Source organism: Hydractinia symbiolongicarpus, chromosome 11 (assembly GCF_029227915.1).
Source record: "Hydractinia symbiolongicarpus strain clone_291-10 chromosome 11, HSymV2.1, whole genome shotgun sequence".
Classification (NCBI taxonomy): domain Eukaryota; kingdom Metazoa; phylum Cnidaria; class Hydrozoa; order Anthoathecata; family Hydractiniidae; genus Hydractinia; species Hydractinia symbiolongicarpus.
In genome coordinates, this window is record NC_079885.1 from 22,600,641 (window position 1) to 22,622,502 (window position 21,862).

At 32.6% G+C, this 21,862-nt stretch overlaps 2 protein-coding genes across 2 annotated transcripts; both read right to left on the reverse strand.

Annotated features, from left to right (window-relative positions):
* Window positions 1–1,940: 1,940 nt before the first annotated feature.
* Window positions 1,941–10,248, reverse strand: LOC130614240 (uncharacterized). Its single transcript, XM_057435660.1, has 2 exons — window positions 8,832–10,248; window positions 1,941–8,042 (listed from the first exon to the last, which is right to left on the reverse strand). The coding sequence occupies exons 1-2, from the start codon at window positions 8,968–8,970 to the stop codon at window positions 7,042–7,044; spliced, it is 1,140 nt and encodes a 379-aa protein (XP_057291643.1). The 5' UTR covers window positions 8,971–10,248; the 3' UTR covers window positions 1,941–7,041.
* A 153-nt stretch (window positions 10,249–10,401) lies between these two features.
* LOC130613537 (uncharacterized) lies at window positions 10,402–18,649 on the reverse strand. The gene is made up of 3 exons (XM_057434867.1): window positions 14,649–18,649; window positions 11,493–14,512; window positions 10,402–10,902 (listed from the first exon to the last, which is right to left on the reverse strand). Exons 1-2 carry the CDS (start codon window positions 18,647–18,649, stop codon window positions 12,580–12,582), a joined length of 5,934 nt encoding a protein of 1,977 aa, XP_057290850.1. The 3' UTR covers window positions 10,402–10,902; window positions 11,493–12,579.
* Between the last annotated feature and the right edge of the window lie 3,213 nt (window positions 18,650–21,862).

The window sequence follows — 21,862 nt, forward strand, 5'->3', positions numbered from 1 at the left end:
ATTCTTATTAATTTAATAAATATTCTTTAATGGCTAAAGGCTTTCAGTATCTTGATAAGATTGTGAGAATTTTAGGTGACTAGAGTTTTATCAGATTTTCAAGAATCTTGATAAGATCTTGACAAGATCTTAGCAATTTTGGTTACAAGAATTTATAAGATTTTTCGGGAATCTTGATAAGATCTTGATAAGTTTGTGATAAGATCTTGACAATTTTTGGTAACAAGAATTTATAAGATTTTTCAGGAATCTTGATAAGATCTTGATAAGTTTGTGATAAGATCTTGACAATTTTTGGTAACAAGAATTTATAAGATTTTTTGAGAAACTTGATAAGATCTTGATAAGTTTCTGATAAGAACTTGACAATTTTTGGTAACAAGAATTTTATAAGATTTTTCAAGAATCTTGATAAGATCTTGATAAGATCTTGTAAGATATTATTGAATAAGATTTACTAAGTTTTCTTAAGATTCTTAACAAGATCTTACAAAGATCTTGTAGGATCTTGTCATAAGTAAGATCTTACAAGATCTTACAGGATCTTACAAGATCCTAATAAGATTTTATACCAGGGTATGACAAATTAACTTGGCAAATTTGGCAAGTAAACAAACCATGTTTGCACTACTTCGCTGCAAACTTAAAATTTGCTTATAAGTAATCTCGTTTTCATGTTATTCGGTATTATATAATATATTATATAAGTAAACCAGTCGTGATTTGTTTTAGGCATGGTGTTTCAATGCAATAATATATTTGGCCTCATTTTGAGCTACGCAGACCCACACAGTGTGCCATCTTCCCAATTTCCCTCACATGGCTTGGGTTAACCCAGGGCTATGGTAACATTCACTCGCCCATGTTGAATCGCCGTCAAGAGGAATCGAACCCCGGTCTCTCGCACAGAGTACGAGAGCTATAACCACTAATCTATGGCGCCACAAAAATAAATCTTACAAATATATATACTTATGGGGACCCTTTTTCAAAAATTTACCAAATACTTACTTAAATTAATGAATTTCTTCAAGAAAAAGAAGAAAAGGGGAAATCTATGAATTTCAATAATATATACCTTAACCGTATTTATGCAGAGGCAGGTAAAATCAACCCACTCACAACTTAAAAAGATGCTGATCACTGATAAGGTCACCTAAATTTTCCTTAAATGTCCTGATTTTTCTTCTCAAATCATCTGAAAAAAATTTTAACATTTGGTTATTTTTTTATAGTTTTTATATTGTTTATTTTGAATCACCACTATCAAAGCTCCTCAATTTTGTTAAAGGGGAACTCCAGTGAAAATCACTTTTTTCTTTTTCCTTTTATACGTACTCGAAAAAGCATAAGAAATAAAAAAACAGCTTACTTAACTTGTTTCCTTATTTAAAATTGTTGTACTAGCCTTCGCATATTTATTTTTTTTCTCATAAAAAAACAGACATGCGCGATTTCATTAAGACTGGACCTGATTATAAATAATGACGACACATTGTGCAGAAAGTTGGAGAGTATATATATATTAAATATAAACTTATAGTTTACATTTAAATTGTTTGTTTTTGTATGTATTTAACCAATCGATCGGAGAAATGTAAAAAAGTTAGTTTTCATAGAATCCCGTCTTTAAAAAAGAAAGAATTCAAACAAAAAATGACTTAAAAAAATGTCGTGCAATCAAAGTTTTTATATAAAAAGTAAGAAAGATTTTTTACTGAATTTTTGACGAAAAGAATGTAAAAAAAGCGATAAAATATATTATATATGGCTGTAGCTTTGTAAAGGTTATGTAATGTTCGTCATTATAACAAGACATCTTATCAACGAACAATGCAAACAGTAAGTAAACAAAACTTTTAGAAGGCGAGCTACCAATCTTACAGACTTTCTGCACGATGTGGCATAAGCTTATTTATTAGGACTTATTGAAATTAAAAATGTTTTGTATAATTAGTTCTTGCAAAAATAATTCTATAAAATATCCTGTAATGGTTCTGCTGTTTTACGTAACAGAATGTCTAAGGGAAGCTTTTATGATATCTGAAGCTGTCTACATATATATCCTTCTCTTTAATTCTTTGTTTTTTTCATGGTTCAAAACACCACAAAAATAAAAAATCTTTTCATAAATTTGATTTGAAACCTTACAATTTTCATAAGTTTTCAGAGTTTTTTTTTAATAGAGTTTACCTAGCTAGGTACTAGCTAGCTAAACTATATTAAAGTATTATGTAACCTGCTAAAAAAAGGAACATATTTTTTAAAAATTGAAAGACGCTTATTACAGTTACCAAGATAATTTTTCTTGCATATTTTCTGGAACATAAATTAGAGTTCCGCTTTTGTTAGTCGCATAAATTAACGTGTTCGCATAATCTGGCGATATATTGGCGAAAAATCACTAAATCATACCAAGGTATTTTTCGTTGTCTTCTCTCATATCAAAAAGACAAAAAAACCTGGGGACAAGGGTCCATATGTTTAATACTCCACAATAACTCTTTTGAATATAAATGAACTTTAGAATTAGGTTTTTACATGTTATGAAAAAATTTCTCTTCTCAGCTAAAAAGTTTTTGGATATAGATTGCTCTACAACTAATAAAATAGCTTTGTTTTAATTTTTTTTGGAGTATCCCAAGAGATCATGTTTCCATTACCGATGTTTACTGTTGCACAGTGTCAAGTTAATTTTAAAGATAATAAAAACAACTTTAAGAACCATTAATATTTTTAGAGAAGGCAGCTATACACCTACTAAACATTTCCAAAGTTTAATGTTCAACATAAAAATAACTTTTCATAATTTTTTAATTTACCAGGGAAAACTATATATTTAAAACAAGGAAGATAAGTCAATTTAACAGCTCTTATTTAAATAAAAAACAAAATGACAAACAGAAATTTTATGCCAATGAACAGGAATCGAAATAACTACCAGTCATCGGTCATGACCAACCAAAACTTGAGTTATGACTGACCATCTTTTCTCATTCTTACCCTGGTGATCAGTCAGTAATTGTTATTCTTTCTAAGTTATAATTTTCAAGTTTCTGGGAATAAAATGAAGTGAAGCACACCCAACAAATACTTTCTTTGGAGTGCGAGTTTGTTCCATACTCGATCAATCTCCACCATTTTTCGAAATTTACTGTTAATATTTTTTTTCAATCACGCAAATTATTACTTTCAGGATATAACTTTTATTTGTATTAGTTTATTAGTTTGTTTATCCTGTTCGCAGGGCACAATTTTTTTTCCTCACCATGTGTTATTATTCACACCAGTGAACTGAATTGTATGGATAACATGTTAAGCTCCCTTATACTGTCGATTACACACCTGCCTTTCAAATTTCTTATTTTGATCCCTGATTAATCCAAGGTTTTTTAGTAAAATAAACCATTCATTTCAGCAAGAAGATCCAAGTTCTAACAGCCATTACAACTGGCTAAGCAAGTAAAAAAATAAATTAAAAATTAAAAAAAAATCACTTCTACCTCGTACAGGTTGCTTTTATAAAACCCAGATGAAATAGAATTAATAAATAAACTATTTTCAATTTAGTTCATTTTAGCTTTTCAAGTTGGACTTATGGATCATCATGTCTCTCAATATAAGGAATTGACACGAATTGAGTCTTTCCTGTATCGAAATTAAACTGATCTTGGAAGATTTATTTTTTTTTTAATTTGCTTACTTAAGACAATTTTTGTTAATTTAGCTTGAATTTAAACAATATTGCGAGACGAAACCAGACGATATCGGAAAGATAAAGTACAACAAGAAGAAATGATTGTTCTGAGCCTACTAATTTAATTTTCCAAAAGAATAAATATTTTGAATAGTGTTTTTAGTTTCCTCCTAAATTGTGCGGATGTAAAACAAAAACAATAATTTTCGTTATCATATCTGTTACATAAAACGCTCAAATTAATGACTTTTACTAACAATTAAAAACTCCTTTTAACAAACAGGTTGTTAAAAATTACTTATCTATACTCTATCAACCTAGGTGGGATATGATGCTCAAATAAGTATTGCCAGCCTTGTTCTTAGGGGTTCTTAGAAAACTAACAATCCGCGGGGGCAAGGTCACTTAAGTTACTCAGATATGGATTTAGCTGATGAAACTTTTGAACTTAAGGTGGCAGTCAGAATTTCTTTTGTACATAATTAGTTACATAAAATTGTTTTCACACTATATATATTTATATATTTCTGTTATAACACACTTGTCACGATTTTATAGCTATATTACTATTATCTTTCACCAAAATACCTTAACAATTCCTCTTTAAATTAAAACTTATAATAATTAACTTAATCTAAGGCCAGGATACACCTGTATAATATCATTAAATATATTTTACAATAAATTTATAATTTTTCTACAATATACTTATAATTTCTTGTATTGTGATACTTTCATACCATCGTTGCCATAACAACGCTAGCAGATAATAGATATATCATCACACAAACAAAAAGGCATTCAAAACCATATTACCAACAATATTATTAAAATCAAATTGGTTTGATTTTATTTAAATATTATAGCTATGCTGCAAATTATGAGGTTATGACACACATACCAGGTGTTGACATTATACATATTAAAACTACATATTAAAGCTATATTATAAGAAATTATATATTTCAGTGATATCATACAAGTGTATCAGGCCCTTTAGTCTGCGTGCTTGCAAATTATACAGAAAGGAATGAGTAATTATTAAAAAGAAACGTTAATAACAAAAACAGTGCATTATGTAGGAATTTAGGCGATCTTCATTATGCTACACTGCACAAGCTTTAACTTTTGATAGTATTTTTGTTTTACTTTAAAAATTTTATTCAGACAAAATTTAAAAGTCAAAATGTTTTTTTAGAGTTTTTAGTTTCAATAATGGCAAATAGTTCAATTAGTATTATTAACCTAAGTAAAGTTGCATTAAACTTTGTTTTCATCACATCGAAACAAAGAAAATAAGAAACAACATTTTACTACTAAATGACTCGCTTGAAACAAACATATTTTTTTTGAAAACAACTTTAATCAGTATACTGTATTTAACTTCTTACGTTTTATGTTCAGAAAAACTGGTTAAGAACCTCTGAAATAAAAATTACATTTTGTATATTTTCTTACAGCATGTTATGCTATAAAAATAAACTTATTTCATTTTTGCAACATTTTTTCGGCTATCGGAGACAAGAAAGTTAATACTGAGAGAGTCCCTAGCTGAAACACTAAGTTCTCGTGTTTGGGGTTCAAAAGTTTAGTAGTCCCCCACTTGTCTCCAACATGAAAAATAAAAATGCAGGAAAAAGCTCCCAGGTCACAAAAAATACAAATTCTCGTTGAAAAACAAGGATTTTTTACATAGAAATTTCTGGTGACTCATCAATTTTGGTTTCAAGTTAAAATCATTTTATTATGTATTGAGGCCTATATTTTTAGGAAATGTAAACAGGCATAAATAATACACTTAGTAAATAAATAAATGTGGACAGCTAAAAAAGGGTTATTGCCACCTTAACAAAACACAAAAACATGTTTTAGCTACCCCCTTTTTATCAGAGAAAAATATTATATTTATATAAAATAAAAGCTATAAAAGTAATACACAAAAACAGGCCTATCAATAAGAAAACAAGAGCCTTATGGCGCGAACACGGTTGCAGCACGCACATGATCTTCTTTGGCCCGTTCAGCATTTGGTATAATTTTTCACCAAAATCGCAGTGTGTCGAAAAATTTTGAACTTATGTGCCTACGCAAGTGATAATGCATTGCACATATTCGCGAAAACGAATTCACGCAAACTTCCAAAATATCCAGATCCGCCGAAATTTAATCTGAGCAAAACACGGCAAAAATTTAATTTGTGCATTCGCAAAAAGTTAGTGCACTTGTCCAAAAATGGTCATGCGCACAATAAGGCTGCAGAAGTGCTTATCGTGCGTGTGACCATTTTTGGACATTTGGATTAAATTTTGAAAAACGTCATAGATGACCTGGGTAAGATTTGCCCGAGCAATTGTGTGTGATAAATAAAAGCCCCGGGCGTGGCTATCAAATCCAGTTTTAAATTTACGGACCGACTTATGTTAGAGCCAGACCAGGACAACCAATTTTGTATAGGCGTTAGCATTGTGACATCTAAAAGCCCAGACGTGATTCAGAGGTTTTGCCGAACTATCAAAACCGGGAAAATCGGGTTTTAAATTTACAGACTGACTTGTTGGAGCTAGACTGGAACAGTCAAATTTGTATAGGGTTTAGAATTATGACTTCTAGTAAAAATATAGCTGTTTTTGTCAAGAAAATGCTTTACAGCTGAAGGTTATATACAGAAAATATGCCAAAAAGATGGATGGCTTGAAATAACTGTTGATAATCACTGAGGAGAAATTTCCAGCCAAATATGGAGGATAAAAATGCTTCGAAAAATCTCTCCCCAACAGTGATGATTGATGATTATTTCACTTATATAACTAGTATATATGTATAGCATAAAACAAATATATTCACGGCTTAATACAAAGCAAGCCAAAAGCATGTCTTGTTACTTTGTTTGTTAGTTACTGCTCCACATTTACTACTTTAAATAAGCCTTGAAATAACTGTTAGACATCACTTGTCTGGGCTGGAAACTATATACAGAAAAAGTACACTCAATCACAGGTGCAAGGAGTAAACAAAACAAAGCAAGTCGTGAAACTATAGTTATATACATTATGAACAAGCCTTGAATATTCGTCAGACATCAACCATGAAGGACTGAACTTTCTGCAGGCTTGTTCATATGTATGAACAGAAAAAAAAAGTAACAAAATGTAACAAAATGCAATGCTAACCAGTAACATGCATATGCACTGCAAGACTTGAAATAACTGATCTTTCTGTGTATCTATAACTTCCAGTTCATATCTATCAACTATACAGAATGTACTACATATATGTGGTGTACAATAGTTAATTTCAAAGCTTGCAGTGCATCGAAATTTAAAAGCAATGTTTATATTTAAAGTTTAGAAGTCAATGACAACATTACGGTGATTAACAGAAATCACAGATTTTTCATCCAACAGCAAAACCTTGCATACTTGGTCTTCATCGTCAACTTCAACACTTTCCCTTTTCGCTAGGAGATATTGGTTAAGCTGAGTGCTATACATAACCACTTCTTGTCCTTCATTCGTTATTAACTGGATCGTAACATTTGATGACAACGAAGAAAATTTTGTACTATTTTTACATTTGGCGCAACGAAAAAAATCTTGTCCAAGCGTAGATTCTTCAATTTGAGTAAAACACCGAGGACATTTATATACCTTCTGGCTGATTGAAACACTTTTTATGGGAAAATGCAAGGACTTCTTTAGCTGATATGGTGGAGACGATTGTTTTATTGCATTACCTTTCGTCCAGGGCAAGATCAATGATTCGCTGGTTGTAGTGAGAACAGTTTCAACAGGGGTTGAATTTAACTCCCGTACGGAAAGATTTTGTAATTCATAGGTACCACTCGTGCTCAGCTGATTTGCGATTTCATTCCAAAAGGAAACCAAAACAATCCCACTGTCATCGTTAACGAATGTATCAGTTCTTTTTGCAGACGAATCCATAGTTGAAATAGCCACATTATCAATGTCAATATATCCTATTATAGTAACCATCTGTTTATCATAACCACTATCAAGCACAGTTTTGATTTTTTGACGTTTGGCAACATCCTTTTTGATGTTTTTGTGAGCGAAACCAGCTTTACACTCCTCCAATCTGGTGTTTCTATTGACTTCAATGTCCTGGAGGCTGTTATCTTTCCAGTTCGCTTTGCGTTTATAATTAACCAACTTTACGGGACTCTTCGATTCAGCTGCTTTTTCTATCTTATCCCTCAAATCCATTCGAAATGACACACCACGGTGAACAGTTTCATCAGTTTGGACAGTGAAATTGTAATAACCAACACTGCTATTTCTTGCCCTTTTGACTGGACTGAGATCATGGAGGTAACATGTCAAGGCACCTGAATTTAAGAAGAAAAAGGTAACTGATTCACTGGTTCCAAATTTGGGAAAAAGTCAAGCTTATTTTTACTAATACCTTTTATAATATACCTCATCCCAGGAAATTAACATGTCCTTAAACCCCCTTGCTTAAGTTTTTGTTTTTGCAAAGTTTTCTAAAAGGCCGCCATCAAAAATATGTTATGTTCGCGTCCTCCGACCGACTCACTTTTGGCAATAAAAACCCGAGTCGGTAAGTCGGAAAAAACCCAGAAAAAACTTTTTGATCCAAACGATATATATTTGAAAAAAAAAATTTGTGAGAACTAATTTTCCCAAAATTGACAAAAACTCGCGAAAATTAATTCCCGTAAAAATTAATATCTTTAGGGTACTCATGGCAAGTTTACAGACAGGGCGGCGAAAAAAGGGTCTGTCGAGTGGCGCTATACTGTTTTTTGGCCCTGGGAACGAATTTTTCCCCCATCTGAAAATCCCGGGAAAAAATACGCCCGACCGACCGACCGACTCATTTTTGCCGGGTCTTCAGGACGCGAACATAACATATTTTTGATGGTGGCCAAAGCAGATTCTTAGGAAAAAAAACATGCGAAGCAAGGTAAAAACTAAGCAGCTAAAATCTATCAGAAATAAACTAAAAAAGTAGTAATGACATACGTAAGAACTCGTGTGGAGCAACAAAACACGTGGGTGGTGGCGTGAGGTAATTTGAACAGGTTTTTTTTGGTAAAGACAATAGTCTTGTAATATGGGAAATTTATAATAAAATCAAAAAAGATTAAACGTACCGTCGCTCGAACTACTCGAGGAGGAGTCTTTACTACTGGAGGAGGAGTCTTTACTACTGGAGGAGGAGTCTTTACTACTGGAGGAGGAGTCTTTTGCCCCTCTTTTCCCACTTTGACTGCTCTTCTTGCTGGAGTCCATTTTTGAAAGGGTAAAAACGTGGCACAGAGCCAGCAATCTGGCTACTTCGTCGTGGGGGGTAGAGAATGCAATGAAGGGGGCACTGTGAGAAGGTATGGAGAAATGTTTTTAAAAAAACGAATATCCATAGCCTGATTTTATAAAAATGGAATGAGAATTAAATAATTAAATAACTTTCTGATGACATTTTTTTGTAAAACAGTATTTTTTTTTCGTAAAGAATTGATCAGTGCAAATATCTAATTACATAAGTAACACCCTGTTATAGTTATGTGACTGCGGAACCACGCCCTGAGATGGCCCAGCGGAAAACAAGGGCGAGACTGTAGATAACGAGTGAAATTTCGAGAGAAAAAGCCCTGGGGAAGAGGTTGGTCTTTAATGGGATAAAACTTCGCGGATGAACTCTTCTGCGAAATTTAAATATTTCGCGGGGATTTAATTTCGCGGATAAATTATCCATAAATATTTCGCGGGGATTTAATTTCGCGTTTTATGAAGTTTTACTTTAGTAGCATTTTTTCTCATTCGAAAAGCCCTGTTTGTTGTTTTCCAATGAAATAACGCTATCTTTTTAGATCGTACAGCAAATTAAAACTTTGGTAACGCTAAATTTCGCAGATGGTCCCTTCTTCTTGAATTTTTGAAAGGATAAAATTTCGCGTAATTTGCCGAATAAAGCCAAAATCTCAATGAAATTTAATTACCGCGAAATTTGATCTCATTAAAGTATTATTAAACCTGCCTCTAGCTCCCAGGATTTTTTTGTCTCGCGCGAAGAACCAGCTTTATATCCATGCGTATGGGAGAGACGGAAATCTTTGACTAGGAATATTATTGTATTGTGTCTGAAATCAATCCATTGCGAGGCATCCCGTTTCATAATAGCTTTCCAGAGTTCTTTAGTGACATGAGTATTATTATCTTATCTTAAGGGCATAAGTTTTAGCGGACATTAAATTGTTCCGGTTTTGCCCCCAAATCGCTGAAATAAGATCCGTAAAGTACAGTCTGGAATGGCTGGCAGTCGCAAATATAAATTCGCCACTAAATTAATCCCGAAAAATATTAATTTTAAAATAAGCCAATCAAATTTTCCTCAATAAAGCCATAACAAAAACACCCTCCAACGTTCTGACTTTGAGCAGCTATTTTATGATCTTTCTACAAGTTACTCAACACTTAGCCTTTTTATGGAAAAAGAATATTAGTAATCGCAAGGCAAGGCTAAATTATTTTTTTGAATGCATAGAGTAGAATCGATTATTCGTGAATATAAACGATCTAATATATTAATCTTACAGGTGAATTCTAATTCTAATTCCAAACGCCTTATCCGCATACAGACACTGGCGTCTATCCATGATTCTAGGGTATTTATGGCAACTGTCATTATCTACATCAAATCAGGTGAAGGGATCAAAACACGTGTTGTGCGGATTTTAGCTTTCATAGATTTAACAAAAGAAAACGCAATTACAATTGTTCATAGGTTTTCGTAAGAATAAAATTTAAACATGAAAATAAAACAGTGAGAACAGACTCCTTGCCGATTCCTTTCTCTTGCATTTCCTTGAGCTTTAATTGAATTTGGCATAGGAAAAATTGCCGGACAAAACAGTCTGATTTCCAGTAAATAGATTATATGGAAGTAGTGTATGCTTTATATTTTACTCCCGAGTACGTTTATTTTGTATAAAATTGCTGCGGTAAATTTCTCTTTTCATCAACTCACGAAATAAAACGAAGCGTTGTCGTCTTAATGACATCTTCTACTATAATAAATATCACATAGACCTTCTTCACCAGGTATCAATGAAACAATACACAAACCACTTGGCAGGTAGAATTATGAAGATGGTGGCTTCGTTTAGCTATCACACAGAGCTGGAATACTTGTTTTTGTATTATTGATTAATCATATCTTTAACTCTAAAAAAGTAAAAGCAATCGTTTTTAAACTTATTTTGATAAATTATTCAACAAACGAGAAAAAGAGAATATATACGCATATACGCATATCCGGGGGTGAGATATAAACAAAAGAAGCAAATAATAAAGATTTGAGGGATTCCAAATTGAAAACAATGGGTTCATATAGGCTTTTGAAAAAGCTGTTTTTGTTCCCAAGTTCTCTGGGCTGACAGGGCTATAACTTCTGATTGAAACATCGTAATCTGCCGAAATTTTATATAATTCGTTCACTAGCTTTTTGTCTTGGCTTTATAATAATTTATTAAGAAAATGGGTGTCATTACAAATTTTTTTATAACCTATACAAAATACATACCTGTATTTTGCAAACTACATAAACTTTAAACTAAGCTATATTAAGAACGGAAACAGCTTTTTCAAAATTTTCATTGTTTTCAAAGCCATTGCATTAAAAGTATTTTCCAAAATCAACTTTTTGACAAAAATGTGGTATTTTAAAGGAATAAATTGTTGGGAGAAAAAATTTTGTGAATCGAAATTTTGGGATTTTTTATATTTCGCGAATTGGTGAAGTATATGGTACTTACAGGAAACATTGCTTTGTGTAAGGTATGGTTATCCAATGACAACATTGTGTAGGTATATCCATATAACAAAATCTTTTAATTCGAAACAGCACTTTCAATTTGACAATTTCAACAGTTTCAATTTGAAAACCAGCAACATTTATTTCAAAGTGGATTTCAGTTTTAAGTTTCGTTATCCAATTCTTTGAGATACGTGAGTTAAAAGTCTATTGCCATTTCGAAGTGAATGTTATTATTATTTCAATTGTCTATTAGATTTGTATATCGTTGGAGAATTTCTACAAAGATTTTCTAATAACATTCAAATACATATACTAAAAAGTAATTTAATATAAGGAGCATCCACAAAGTATATACGCAAAAAAAAACCCTCCCCCCATAGTACGCAGAAAATAATAGAAGTGATGTCATTCAAACAATAGATGTACGCATTTATCAGATCCCCTCCCCACTTAGATGCGTACGTACTAAATGGATGGTCCCACAGTGCAACTCCCTCTCAATAACCCAAATACTCCTTCAGAGTTCTAGTTATCGAGAGTTTTATAAACGAAAAATACATAATTATTGTAAAAACAATTAGAAGGCTTATTACTTACTTTAAATTAGAAAGAGAATAAACATTACAATGAACTATACAGTATCACAAAATAAAATCAACATTAGCATTATTTTTATCAATGCCATGCATATCTCTACACATATAAAGTAAGTAGCCTCTCATTGTAGGTGGTGGTAAAACAAAAAAGTGCTTTGAAATCAATGTCTCAAAAAGTGTTGAGCAGACACTCACTCTTATTTCCACAATCACATCATATTATTTATTTATTTCGAATCCTTACTTGACTACTTCAGGGCTTATTAAAATAACAGGACGTCATCACTGTGGAGAAAAGACTTTTCAGAGCATTTCACTTTTCAGAGCATTTCCAAAAAGGCGAGGCCATCTTGTGGACTGAAAATGCTCTGAAAAGCCTCTTCTTTGCAGTGACGACCGCCCGTTATTTTAAGCCCTATGTAATTGTCAGTGCAAAACCTAAACTCAAAACCACCATCCCACAACACCCTCCCCCAGAATCTTGTAAATCTATTTATTTCTAAGAGAAATTGTAATGGCCTCATGGTCAGTAAAGAACAAACTTTTTACACTCACATAAACAAGAAACTGTTCTAATAACGATTTTTTTATGTATACATGATCTAGTATCGACCCCCCTAAATGCGTTGGTTCTGAAACAACCTGTTCATAACCATTAAGCGTTTGTTCTAGCAGTGCATTTGGTTTTAGATTAAAATCACCAACAACAATATCAATGTTCATAGACACAGAAAGGTAGCCTAGAGTTTCTAAAAATTGTCCAACTAGCATATCTTTTTTTTTGTACAATAACAATATTTTAATTTTCAATGGAAGATTATGGCTATTTAAAACTTCTAAAACAGAAAAACCATTAATTTTGAAATGATCTAGTAATTCAATTTTGTTTTTGTAATACATTGCTAAGCTAGAAAATCTGTGTTCATTATCATTATTACACGTCAATTTAAAACCATCAATCATGATATCTGTTAAATTTTCAGTATTTGTCAGTTGCGTTTCAGTGCAGAGAATAATATCACTAGATGAAAGTGTTTTATCACAAGATAAATCTTTGCAATGCTTACGCAATGATCTTACATTACAAACAACTAAAGACAATATGCTATGTTCAGATTCCTTTGCCACCAAATCTGTTGTAAAACTTAAACTTTGATTTTCTCTTAAATACTGATATTCTTTTTTAGCTTTGTCGTCAACATTGATGGCACTGGACTTGAACACCCCTATTAAGTGGAGCCCTTGCAAAGACGTTACACGGCTGAGAGCTACATACATCTGTCCATTATTGAATGATCTCTGTTTCAGCAAATTAAAACTAATGACAACCTCTTGTAAACTTAGGCCTTGAACTTTGTGTACAGTACAAGCCCATGATAACATTAAAGGAAATTGGGTACGTTTAATGACCGGAGAGGAAAGTTTTTTCTCGTTTGTTCTTATTTCGGTAGTCACTCGATCAATTGGTACTGCATTTAATTGTTGTGCAAGTCTGTCTGAACGTATTTTACTTGTTCCAACATTTAGATTGTCAAATTCAACATAAATGGTTTTAATTGAATCATTTTGCGCTACAACATGGACTATTGTACCAATTTGACCATTTATTAGCTTATCAGGAATGTCAATATTAGATGTCAACATTGCCTTAGCACCTATCTTTAAAGATAACTGGAAAGCTAATCCACCAGTTCTTGATTGGCTTAAGTTTTGAATTCTTTCATAAACATGAGAAGGGACTTCTTTCGGAACTTGATCAATGGCATCTATTGTTATCAAAGCGCTGTTTAAACTATTTAACAATCTTGCATTATGAACTCTAGCTGGCTCATTTTCTGCATAAATATGCAATGCATTTATTGGGTAGTGTTTACTATTTTCATCAATGAATCGTGAACGGATGAGATGTTCATCCTGTGAAGATAGAGTTCCTAGCCTAACATTATTTAGTAGGTCAATTAGAACAGTATCACCCCGTTGTCTCATAACTTCAGTCAATTCACACATCTGAAAGTTTCGCCATAGTGGATAAATGTTATACAATTCATCGCTGAATTCTGCATAAATTGGTTTTTGCATTACGGGGGGTAATTGATGCAAATCACCCACTAAAATTATTGTTAAGCCAGCAAATGGTTTTGAAAAATCAGAAACACATCCAAATATTTCTATTAACCTTTGATGCACATACAACAGTAACTTATTGGATACCATAGATATTTCATCAATAATGATACCTTTAACATCTGATAGCTCTTGCCTTAATTTACATCTCTTTTTATCTGGAAGCTTGTGAAGGGTTAACCCACGAGACTCTACAGAAATTCCTAAAGCTGAATGTATTGTGGTTCCATTGATATTCACTGCTGCAACACCTGTCGGTGCAAGCAAAAGCAAATTTGGTTTTTCAATGCATGAAGACCTATAACATAGTTTTTGAAACTGATGCACTTATAGTTTTGATCAAATGGGATTTGCCTGTTCCTGCACCACCTGTAACAAATAAATGCAAAGGAGGATTTTCTGTAACTTCTTTAGCTGATAAATTTTTAACATGCCTTCGGGCCCATCTATTAATTACGTCAAAAAGAAAACGTTGTTTTTCGTTTAAACTACGTATTAATTCATTAATACTATCATCTGACATTAAATTAATCTGTGTTGATGTGTGCCCTGCATTCGAAGAAGCTGCAGCATTTAAACCTTGAGCTTGTTCACCTTGATATTCATTATCCCTAACTACATTTTCCTCAACATTGTCATTCTCTTGTTGCGCAAATTGATCAGTTCGAGGTGAAAAATCAGCATTCATTAAAACATTATTTACCATATCACCCCATGGTTCAAATCTAGCCTTGTTCTCATTAACAATGCTCAGAACCTCAGGATCATTAAGTTTAACAACATAAGAATTTCCAACTTCGCTAAGTAAATCAGATTCCTTTCTGAAGGGGTAAAATAACATCAACAAATGGTGGGCATACTCTTCCGCTTTATTAACTGGATTAGGAGTATGATAACGGACAACACGCTTTTTATTTCTCCGTTTCAATTTTTCTTTGGAAGACATCAGAGGAACAGACTTAGGTAAACGCAATAAGGGATTACAAATTTCATCATCATCTAAAAGAACCTCTGGTTGATAATCATTTACTATGTCAAGCTTTTTACTTGTGTCCAGCACATAATACGCAAGAAATTCAGCAAAACATAAATTGTTAATCATATAATATTGACCACGCTTAAATGTAACATTGGGTCGATCCATGTATCGATCTAAACTATTGCGCTTAAAAACATCTGTACTATCTGGAGGCAATTCTTCTAATTCTTCTTCAGATTTACAAACTCTGTATCTTTTATCAGGCAAATTTGTATTAGCAAACACAATTCCTGGGAAACATTTACGTAACCATAACTCTGGCAATACCTGATAAACAGCTTCCTGTAATGAACATTGGCGGTGTGATAAAAATGCTAAGGCTAATTTTCTCATACGATCTGGCAAGTTTAAATTTTCAGACTCTTCAGCTGCCTTTTTCATTGCAAGAGATGACTCATTTTCCGATTTAGAGAAATAAGAACACATATATGACACTGCTTTATAATAATTGAACACAGGCTGCAAGTCCAAATTGGCTTTCCAAGCTAAAAGTCCTGCTGCAAAGTAATTATTTACAAAACATGAATTTGGTGGTCGATGATAGTATATTTCAAAGTCTTGATTTGGAGATATTGCTAAAACCCTATAATAGTCAACTTCTGATATGTGAAGTTCCAATAAAATCTCTGGTATGGACTTGCAGCTGTCGCTCAAGTAGTTAGGCTTACTAGGGTCTAAATTTTCATCGATAAATAATTTGACTTTCTTTAATACTTTAGTTCTTTCTGATAATAAACTCAATTTTTCAGAATCAGACATATTCTCTGGTAATGGACTGGCTATAACTGTTCGATCAGTAAAGAAACGTCCATAATTAAAACGACATGGAATGTTCTTGTATTTGCGACAAGAATTTGAATGAGAGTGGATTTGATATTGAGAGACAAGGTTGTGTAATTCAGGCTCAATTAATGGATCAGGGAGGTCTGCGCGTATTGTATTATCAACAAAAGATGTGTAACTGTCTGTGGTTTCGTTTGTAAGAGTTGGTGAATCTAACAACCAAAGAAAAGCATGGATGTGGGGTGAACCTCTAAACTGAAATTCGACTTTAATAGCATAATTAGCTACTTGGCCAATAGGACTACTCTTATGAAGCAAAATTTCTCTAAAGAAATTCTCTACTCTGTATTGAAAGTGCCTTGCAGTTAAAACTGGGTTTTGATTAAGAATACTACAACGTCTAAAATAATCCAATTCGTTACTGCTAACATCAATGTTATTCAATTTTCCTATTATCACTACCAGTTCATCCCATCTCAAATCTGCACATGACAGAGTAAGGAAGTATGATGGCAATCCTAACTGTTTAACCATTGCTAAAACATCGTAAAGAAAATGTTTCCAATAAGCAGGTGTTCCTTTAATAGAGTTCATAAATTGGTAACCTTGACCTTCACAAATAAAAGAACGAACTGTTTCATGAAAATTAATTTGCAACTGCCCAGCCGTTATTGTGCCCTTTACCTTTTTCGTTGCAATATTTATTTGATTAAACAAATTTGACTGTTGCATTACATAATGAGCAAAAAATATATAATCAGCATTTGAAGAAAAGCGCTGGGAAAAATTTAACAAACGCTGGTTGAAATATTTTGTCGCTGTCAAGTACACTGGTCTAGCAACCTTATACCCAAATTTTCCAGTGGGAAATAAAAAGGGAAATGCAAGCTCCTCACAGTATTGGTCAGAAAAAAAAGATTGTGGTTGTTTATTCTCACCAGGAGCAATATCTAAAACCTCATCATCTGGATTTTGGAAATTTGGTATAACACACATTTCATCGCTACTTGCACAATTCATACTTAGGGGGTTTTCAGCTTCTAAATTGTCATCATCAATGTCAACTGTTACTGAAAATTCATTTGTGTCAACCATAGCATCTGTATCACATAAACTTAAAAATTCCTGGGTTATATTATCCATTCTTATCAGCACATCTGAGTAAAAGGAATTGAAATTTTTCAAATATTGTAGGGCTTCGTTTAAAAGCTCAGGACGTACACTTTGAAACACAACATGGCCTCGATAAGCCAATTTTCTCTTCAGTTTAACAAACAATACACCACTACTATCTATACCCTGAGGAAGACAGTTATTAACGGCTTCTACTTGAATAGGAACATTGCAAATAGCACCTTTTATCTTTTGTTGTTGACCTTTAGGCATAACAGCTATTTTTTTAAATAATATTCTTTTTGAAATCAGAATTTGCTCAAGTCTGTTTAAACATTGAATTTCATTAGGAAGATCAACAATATTTAACTTATTCCAAACAGCCTGCGGGGGTATCTCAGCTTTTTTTAAATACTTATCGCAAGTTATGCAAATGTAAGCATGAGAATCAAAGCATAGAACATCTGTAAACACATAGTATAAACTTACTTCATAATTGTTTTTGCTAAATAATTTTACAGTTTTCTTGTAAAGGCTCCTATTACAAACTATGCAGACATAGTAGGGGCCATTCTGAATAGCTTTCTGGAAATTTAAAATGCAATCATTTATTGTTTTAGCACTTTTTTGTTTGCGCTTAGCATCAGCATTGTTATATGTATTTGCTTTCTCCTTATTGGAAACAGTTGCCTTTCGTTTTCTAGATTGATCCCTGCTGTGTTCTGTTGCTTGCTGTTTTTTAGCTTTTTGCTTATTCTCCTCAGTTGCATGCTGCTTTTTAGCTTTCTCCTTGTTGGTATCAGTTGCATGTCTTATTTTACATTTTTCCTTGTTGGCTTCCGTTGCCATGCGTAAACGACTCTTTTCTCTATTGACTTTGTTAGAATATAGTCGAGAAAGACTTACTTCTTCATCTGAATCAATACTTATGTATTGTAATTCATATGGCTCATCAACTGTCGTTAGATCAATGTAGGTTGTATGAAGGTATATTTCTAAATCTCTCTTTCTTTGGAATTTCATTAAAGAAGAAAAACCATCAGGTGTTGGCTGACCGCAGTTATTTCTGCTATGAGAATCAAACAAGTAGACACAGTTCTTTTTAGGGAGTATCGCAACACAAATAAATTTCACGAAAAAAAGTAACCCGTCTCCAATTGAGTTATTCAAATTTGACAAAAAGCGCGGAATAGAATAGCTACTTAAAAGACCATATTCTTTATCTAAATAAGTAATTGTAACATTAGATCCAAATATAGGCACACTGTTTGGTAGATCAGGTACCGTAAGGTATGTGTTTTTATTGAGAGATTTGTATAGTTTATCTGCTTCTGTAATGATAAAATCAATATCATTAACATTCCAATTACCTGGGGACTTTACTCTAGTTGAAAAAGAAACTGCATACAAGCTACAACATGCACACTGTTTTCCAGCACTTTCGCCGAACATAGAATGGGATTGATTAAACGATCCATGAGTAATTTTCAGGAGAGACATCTTACATTTCAATCCAGTTCACACCACATGTACCTCTAGCACAGTAGCAGTTTTTTATATATAATATAACATATATATTAATTATAATAATTGTACTTTTATGGTGCAACAAAGCTGCACTAGCTTTTATGGTGCGACAAAGCTGCACTAGCTTTTTATGGTGCGACAAAGCTGCACTAGCTTTTTATGGTACAACAAAGCTGCACTAGCTTTTATGGTGCAACAAAGCTGCACTAGCTTTTATGGTGCCACAAAGCTGCACTAGCTAAAGAAAAGAACAACAAGCACTGAGTAAATTACCGCTGATTATTCGACGATATATTGTGAGGGAAAATTTTAAAACTAAAAAATCTGTAATTTGACTTGGTCAATCTGACTTCGTCGTGTAGTTCTTTGAGAAATCATGGTCTATTCGATGAAAATAAATTCTGTAAAATAGACGCATTCAAATATAGCTCAGCGTCTGTCCATGGTTTCCGCATAGCAAATTTCGTGAGTCACTTACACTGTGTTCTAAACTCCCAAAACTGCGAAGAGCGTAGTCGCACAGAAGCTTGGATTTGAAACACGGATCTCCACTTCGCTACAACCGTGAATAACAGCAGAGCAATAAATAGCTCCCTCAAGGTCACAGTCTTTTTTATTTATTTTATTTTATCTTTTTTTATATATTTTGGTTCTTTTTTTCTGTAAATAATAAAAAAGGGAACATTGATTTCCATGTAAGATGAATTGATATTGTTCAGCCAGAAAATTTTTTTGGAATTGGGGGAGCAATTAATGGCTCAGCTAGTTTCTCATTTCAGAATTATGCGAATTATTGATAGGCCTGCAAAAAGTTGGTAAATGCACATTAAAGTTTAAGGTAGGAAAAGTGCCATTTTATTAAATATATTTTAGTGTTTTCTGCAGTGATATAATTTATCCACGTTTGTGGTGACAAACGTAAAAAAAGGTAATTGATTTTCCGCCAAAAGTTTGTTTGTGCATTGCTTTAGGAGGTAACTTAGCTATACTCTGGAAAATCAATTGAATTCTTGTTACATGTCTTTGGGTTCTTTCAGCTCATGCAGTCACACAAAGTTATAGGGACTTCTTATTTGTAAATTCACCAAGCCATAAAATTACCAATGGTATATGTTTTGAAAACACGCTGTTTTGTATAAACTTATAATTCCCAACCTACATCTCTAAAATGTGCACTTGTAAAAGTACCTTGACAAATGTGAATATGAGGAGACAGACAATCAAAGCACAAATATAAAAAAGGCAGTGTAAGGCTTCCATAATAAATTTCCTTGAAAGATTTTTTAGGTCTTAGTAAAATGATATGATTTACCACGTAATTACTTTCCTGTTTTAAATAGAACAAGAAACAGTATAGACAACACTACAATTATACTGTTAATTCTGTGGTAAGGCAACTGCAACTTACTTAATTGTTCTATGGGCCTGACCGACCAATGAAAACAAAAAAATAATAAAAAACAAAAAGGAAAAAAAAAAATTTCCCCTTCCCATTTTGTGAAAATATAATGAGTATAGAACATAATCAATGTTATTTTTTGTTAGTTGAATGTTAATTTACAATGATTTGCCGAAGGACCGTAAGCTACTATCAACTTTGCCGTAGAACAACTAATTAAGTTGAGTCATCCAACAGTAATGTATGTTTGTCCTTTTTTTAACAGATAAGTTTTTACAGAAAAATTAACACGTCTTACAATTGAAAAAGGGTTGAGAAAAATTGTTTTAGGATCTCTTGGCCACTGAGACATTCATCATAGAGGTAAAAAATCTTTGGGACGAAGTTGAAAAAAGACATGGGAAGCCTGAAAAATATTTGTTTGGGAAGCATGCAAAATATATGCATAATCAGTACAATTTTGTCTAAAAATTGCAAGGAATAAATATCAGTATTATTCATTAGTATTAAAGTCTCAATAATAAAAACAAAAAAAAGAACTCAGTTTAAAAGTCAGTAGTGATCAGAATTAATTAAAAGCAATTGCCTGAAGCCACTAGTAAAAACAGGAGAAAAAAATAGGAGTCATCGTGCTATTGTGATTAAACAAAAGAATTTAGAAAACAACTGTTTCGACTTTAATATTTTAGACAGCTCTTGGTTTTAAATTAACTTAATATAATTATATATAGTGGATAATAAAAAACGATTTTGAATCACCTCACATCCCTGCGTCAAAAAAGATAATAATTAAGTAGTAATTTTTGTCGTTCACTCATTCATTGAAAAAACATAGAAAAGACATGACAGTATTTTTTTTGCCATTGTCATTGCAAATTACAAAGACCTTGGATGGCACATCTCTGTGAGCAGTAGTTGAAATTATGGGTAATTAGTCCATCATGGGTATGAACTATTTTTCTCTCCAGGTTATATACATTATTTAGTTTAGTCATTTAAACCCTTTTTTACCTTTCTATTTCATGGTCCTGCTATGTGACTTTACCAAAACCAATAAAATGATTTTTAGTTGTATATAATTTTTATTTGTATTTTTTCTCACCCGTCCTTATTTGGTAAAGCCCATGCCTATAAAACTGCATGTTAGTAAATGTATTAGTAAATAGATGGATTTTGTCATCATTTGTTTACTTTTCAGCAGTAAGCTTTTTGCCTCTGGCATTTGCGTTGAAGGAAGAAAGATGCTAGGATTTGGTGAAGAGAGGTTTTTCCTGTGGATTTCTTCCCATAAAAAAATGAGGTTTAAACTTTTATTAAGTCTGAATTGATGCCTTTGTGTGACAAAATGGACTGATAATCACACTGCTTCACATAGACTAGAGCCCCCATATTTTATAACCCAAGTCAAAAGAGCATACTGCTGAAAATGTAAACAATGAAATTCCTCTGTGTGCTTGTGCTTATAATATTTACAAAAAACCCTTATACAGCACATTGTACAAATAACTTAGGAATAGTGTGTTACTTTATATTATATATTAGAGGCTTTTTATCCTACGTACTAGCTAGTTTTTATATCTGACATTTACGACTTGTGAAACTTGCATTATAAACCTTATTTCTTAGTTCCTTACTTAGCTATTATAACTCGAAAAATGGAAGGGGACTTACAGATAGAAAAATAGTTTATAAACTTACTTTATATTCTTCTTAATAGTTCTTAAAAGAACTGTTTTTTTATGCTTCTTTGATATTATATAATTTATTTCTTGTTCGACTGTTCATTT

Coding starts and splice junctions, on each gene's coding strand:
- LOC130614240 (XM_057435660.1), bottom strand. CDS start 8,970: ATGGACTCCAGCAAGAAGAGCAGTCAAAGTGGGAAAAGAGGGGCAAAA. Junction 8,043..8,831: donor CTCGAGTAGTTCGAGCGACG/GTACGTTTAATC, acceptor TCTTAAATTCAG/GTGCCTTGACATGTTACCTC.
- LOC130613537 (XM_057434867.1), bottom strand. CDS start 18,649: ATGTCTCTCCTGAAAATTACTCATGGATCGTTTAATCAATCCCATTCT. Junction 14,513..14,648: donor ATTAATAGATGGGCCCGAAG/GCATGTTAAAAA, acceptor ACTATGTTATAG/GTCTTCATGCATTGAAAAAC.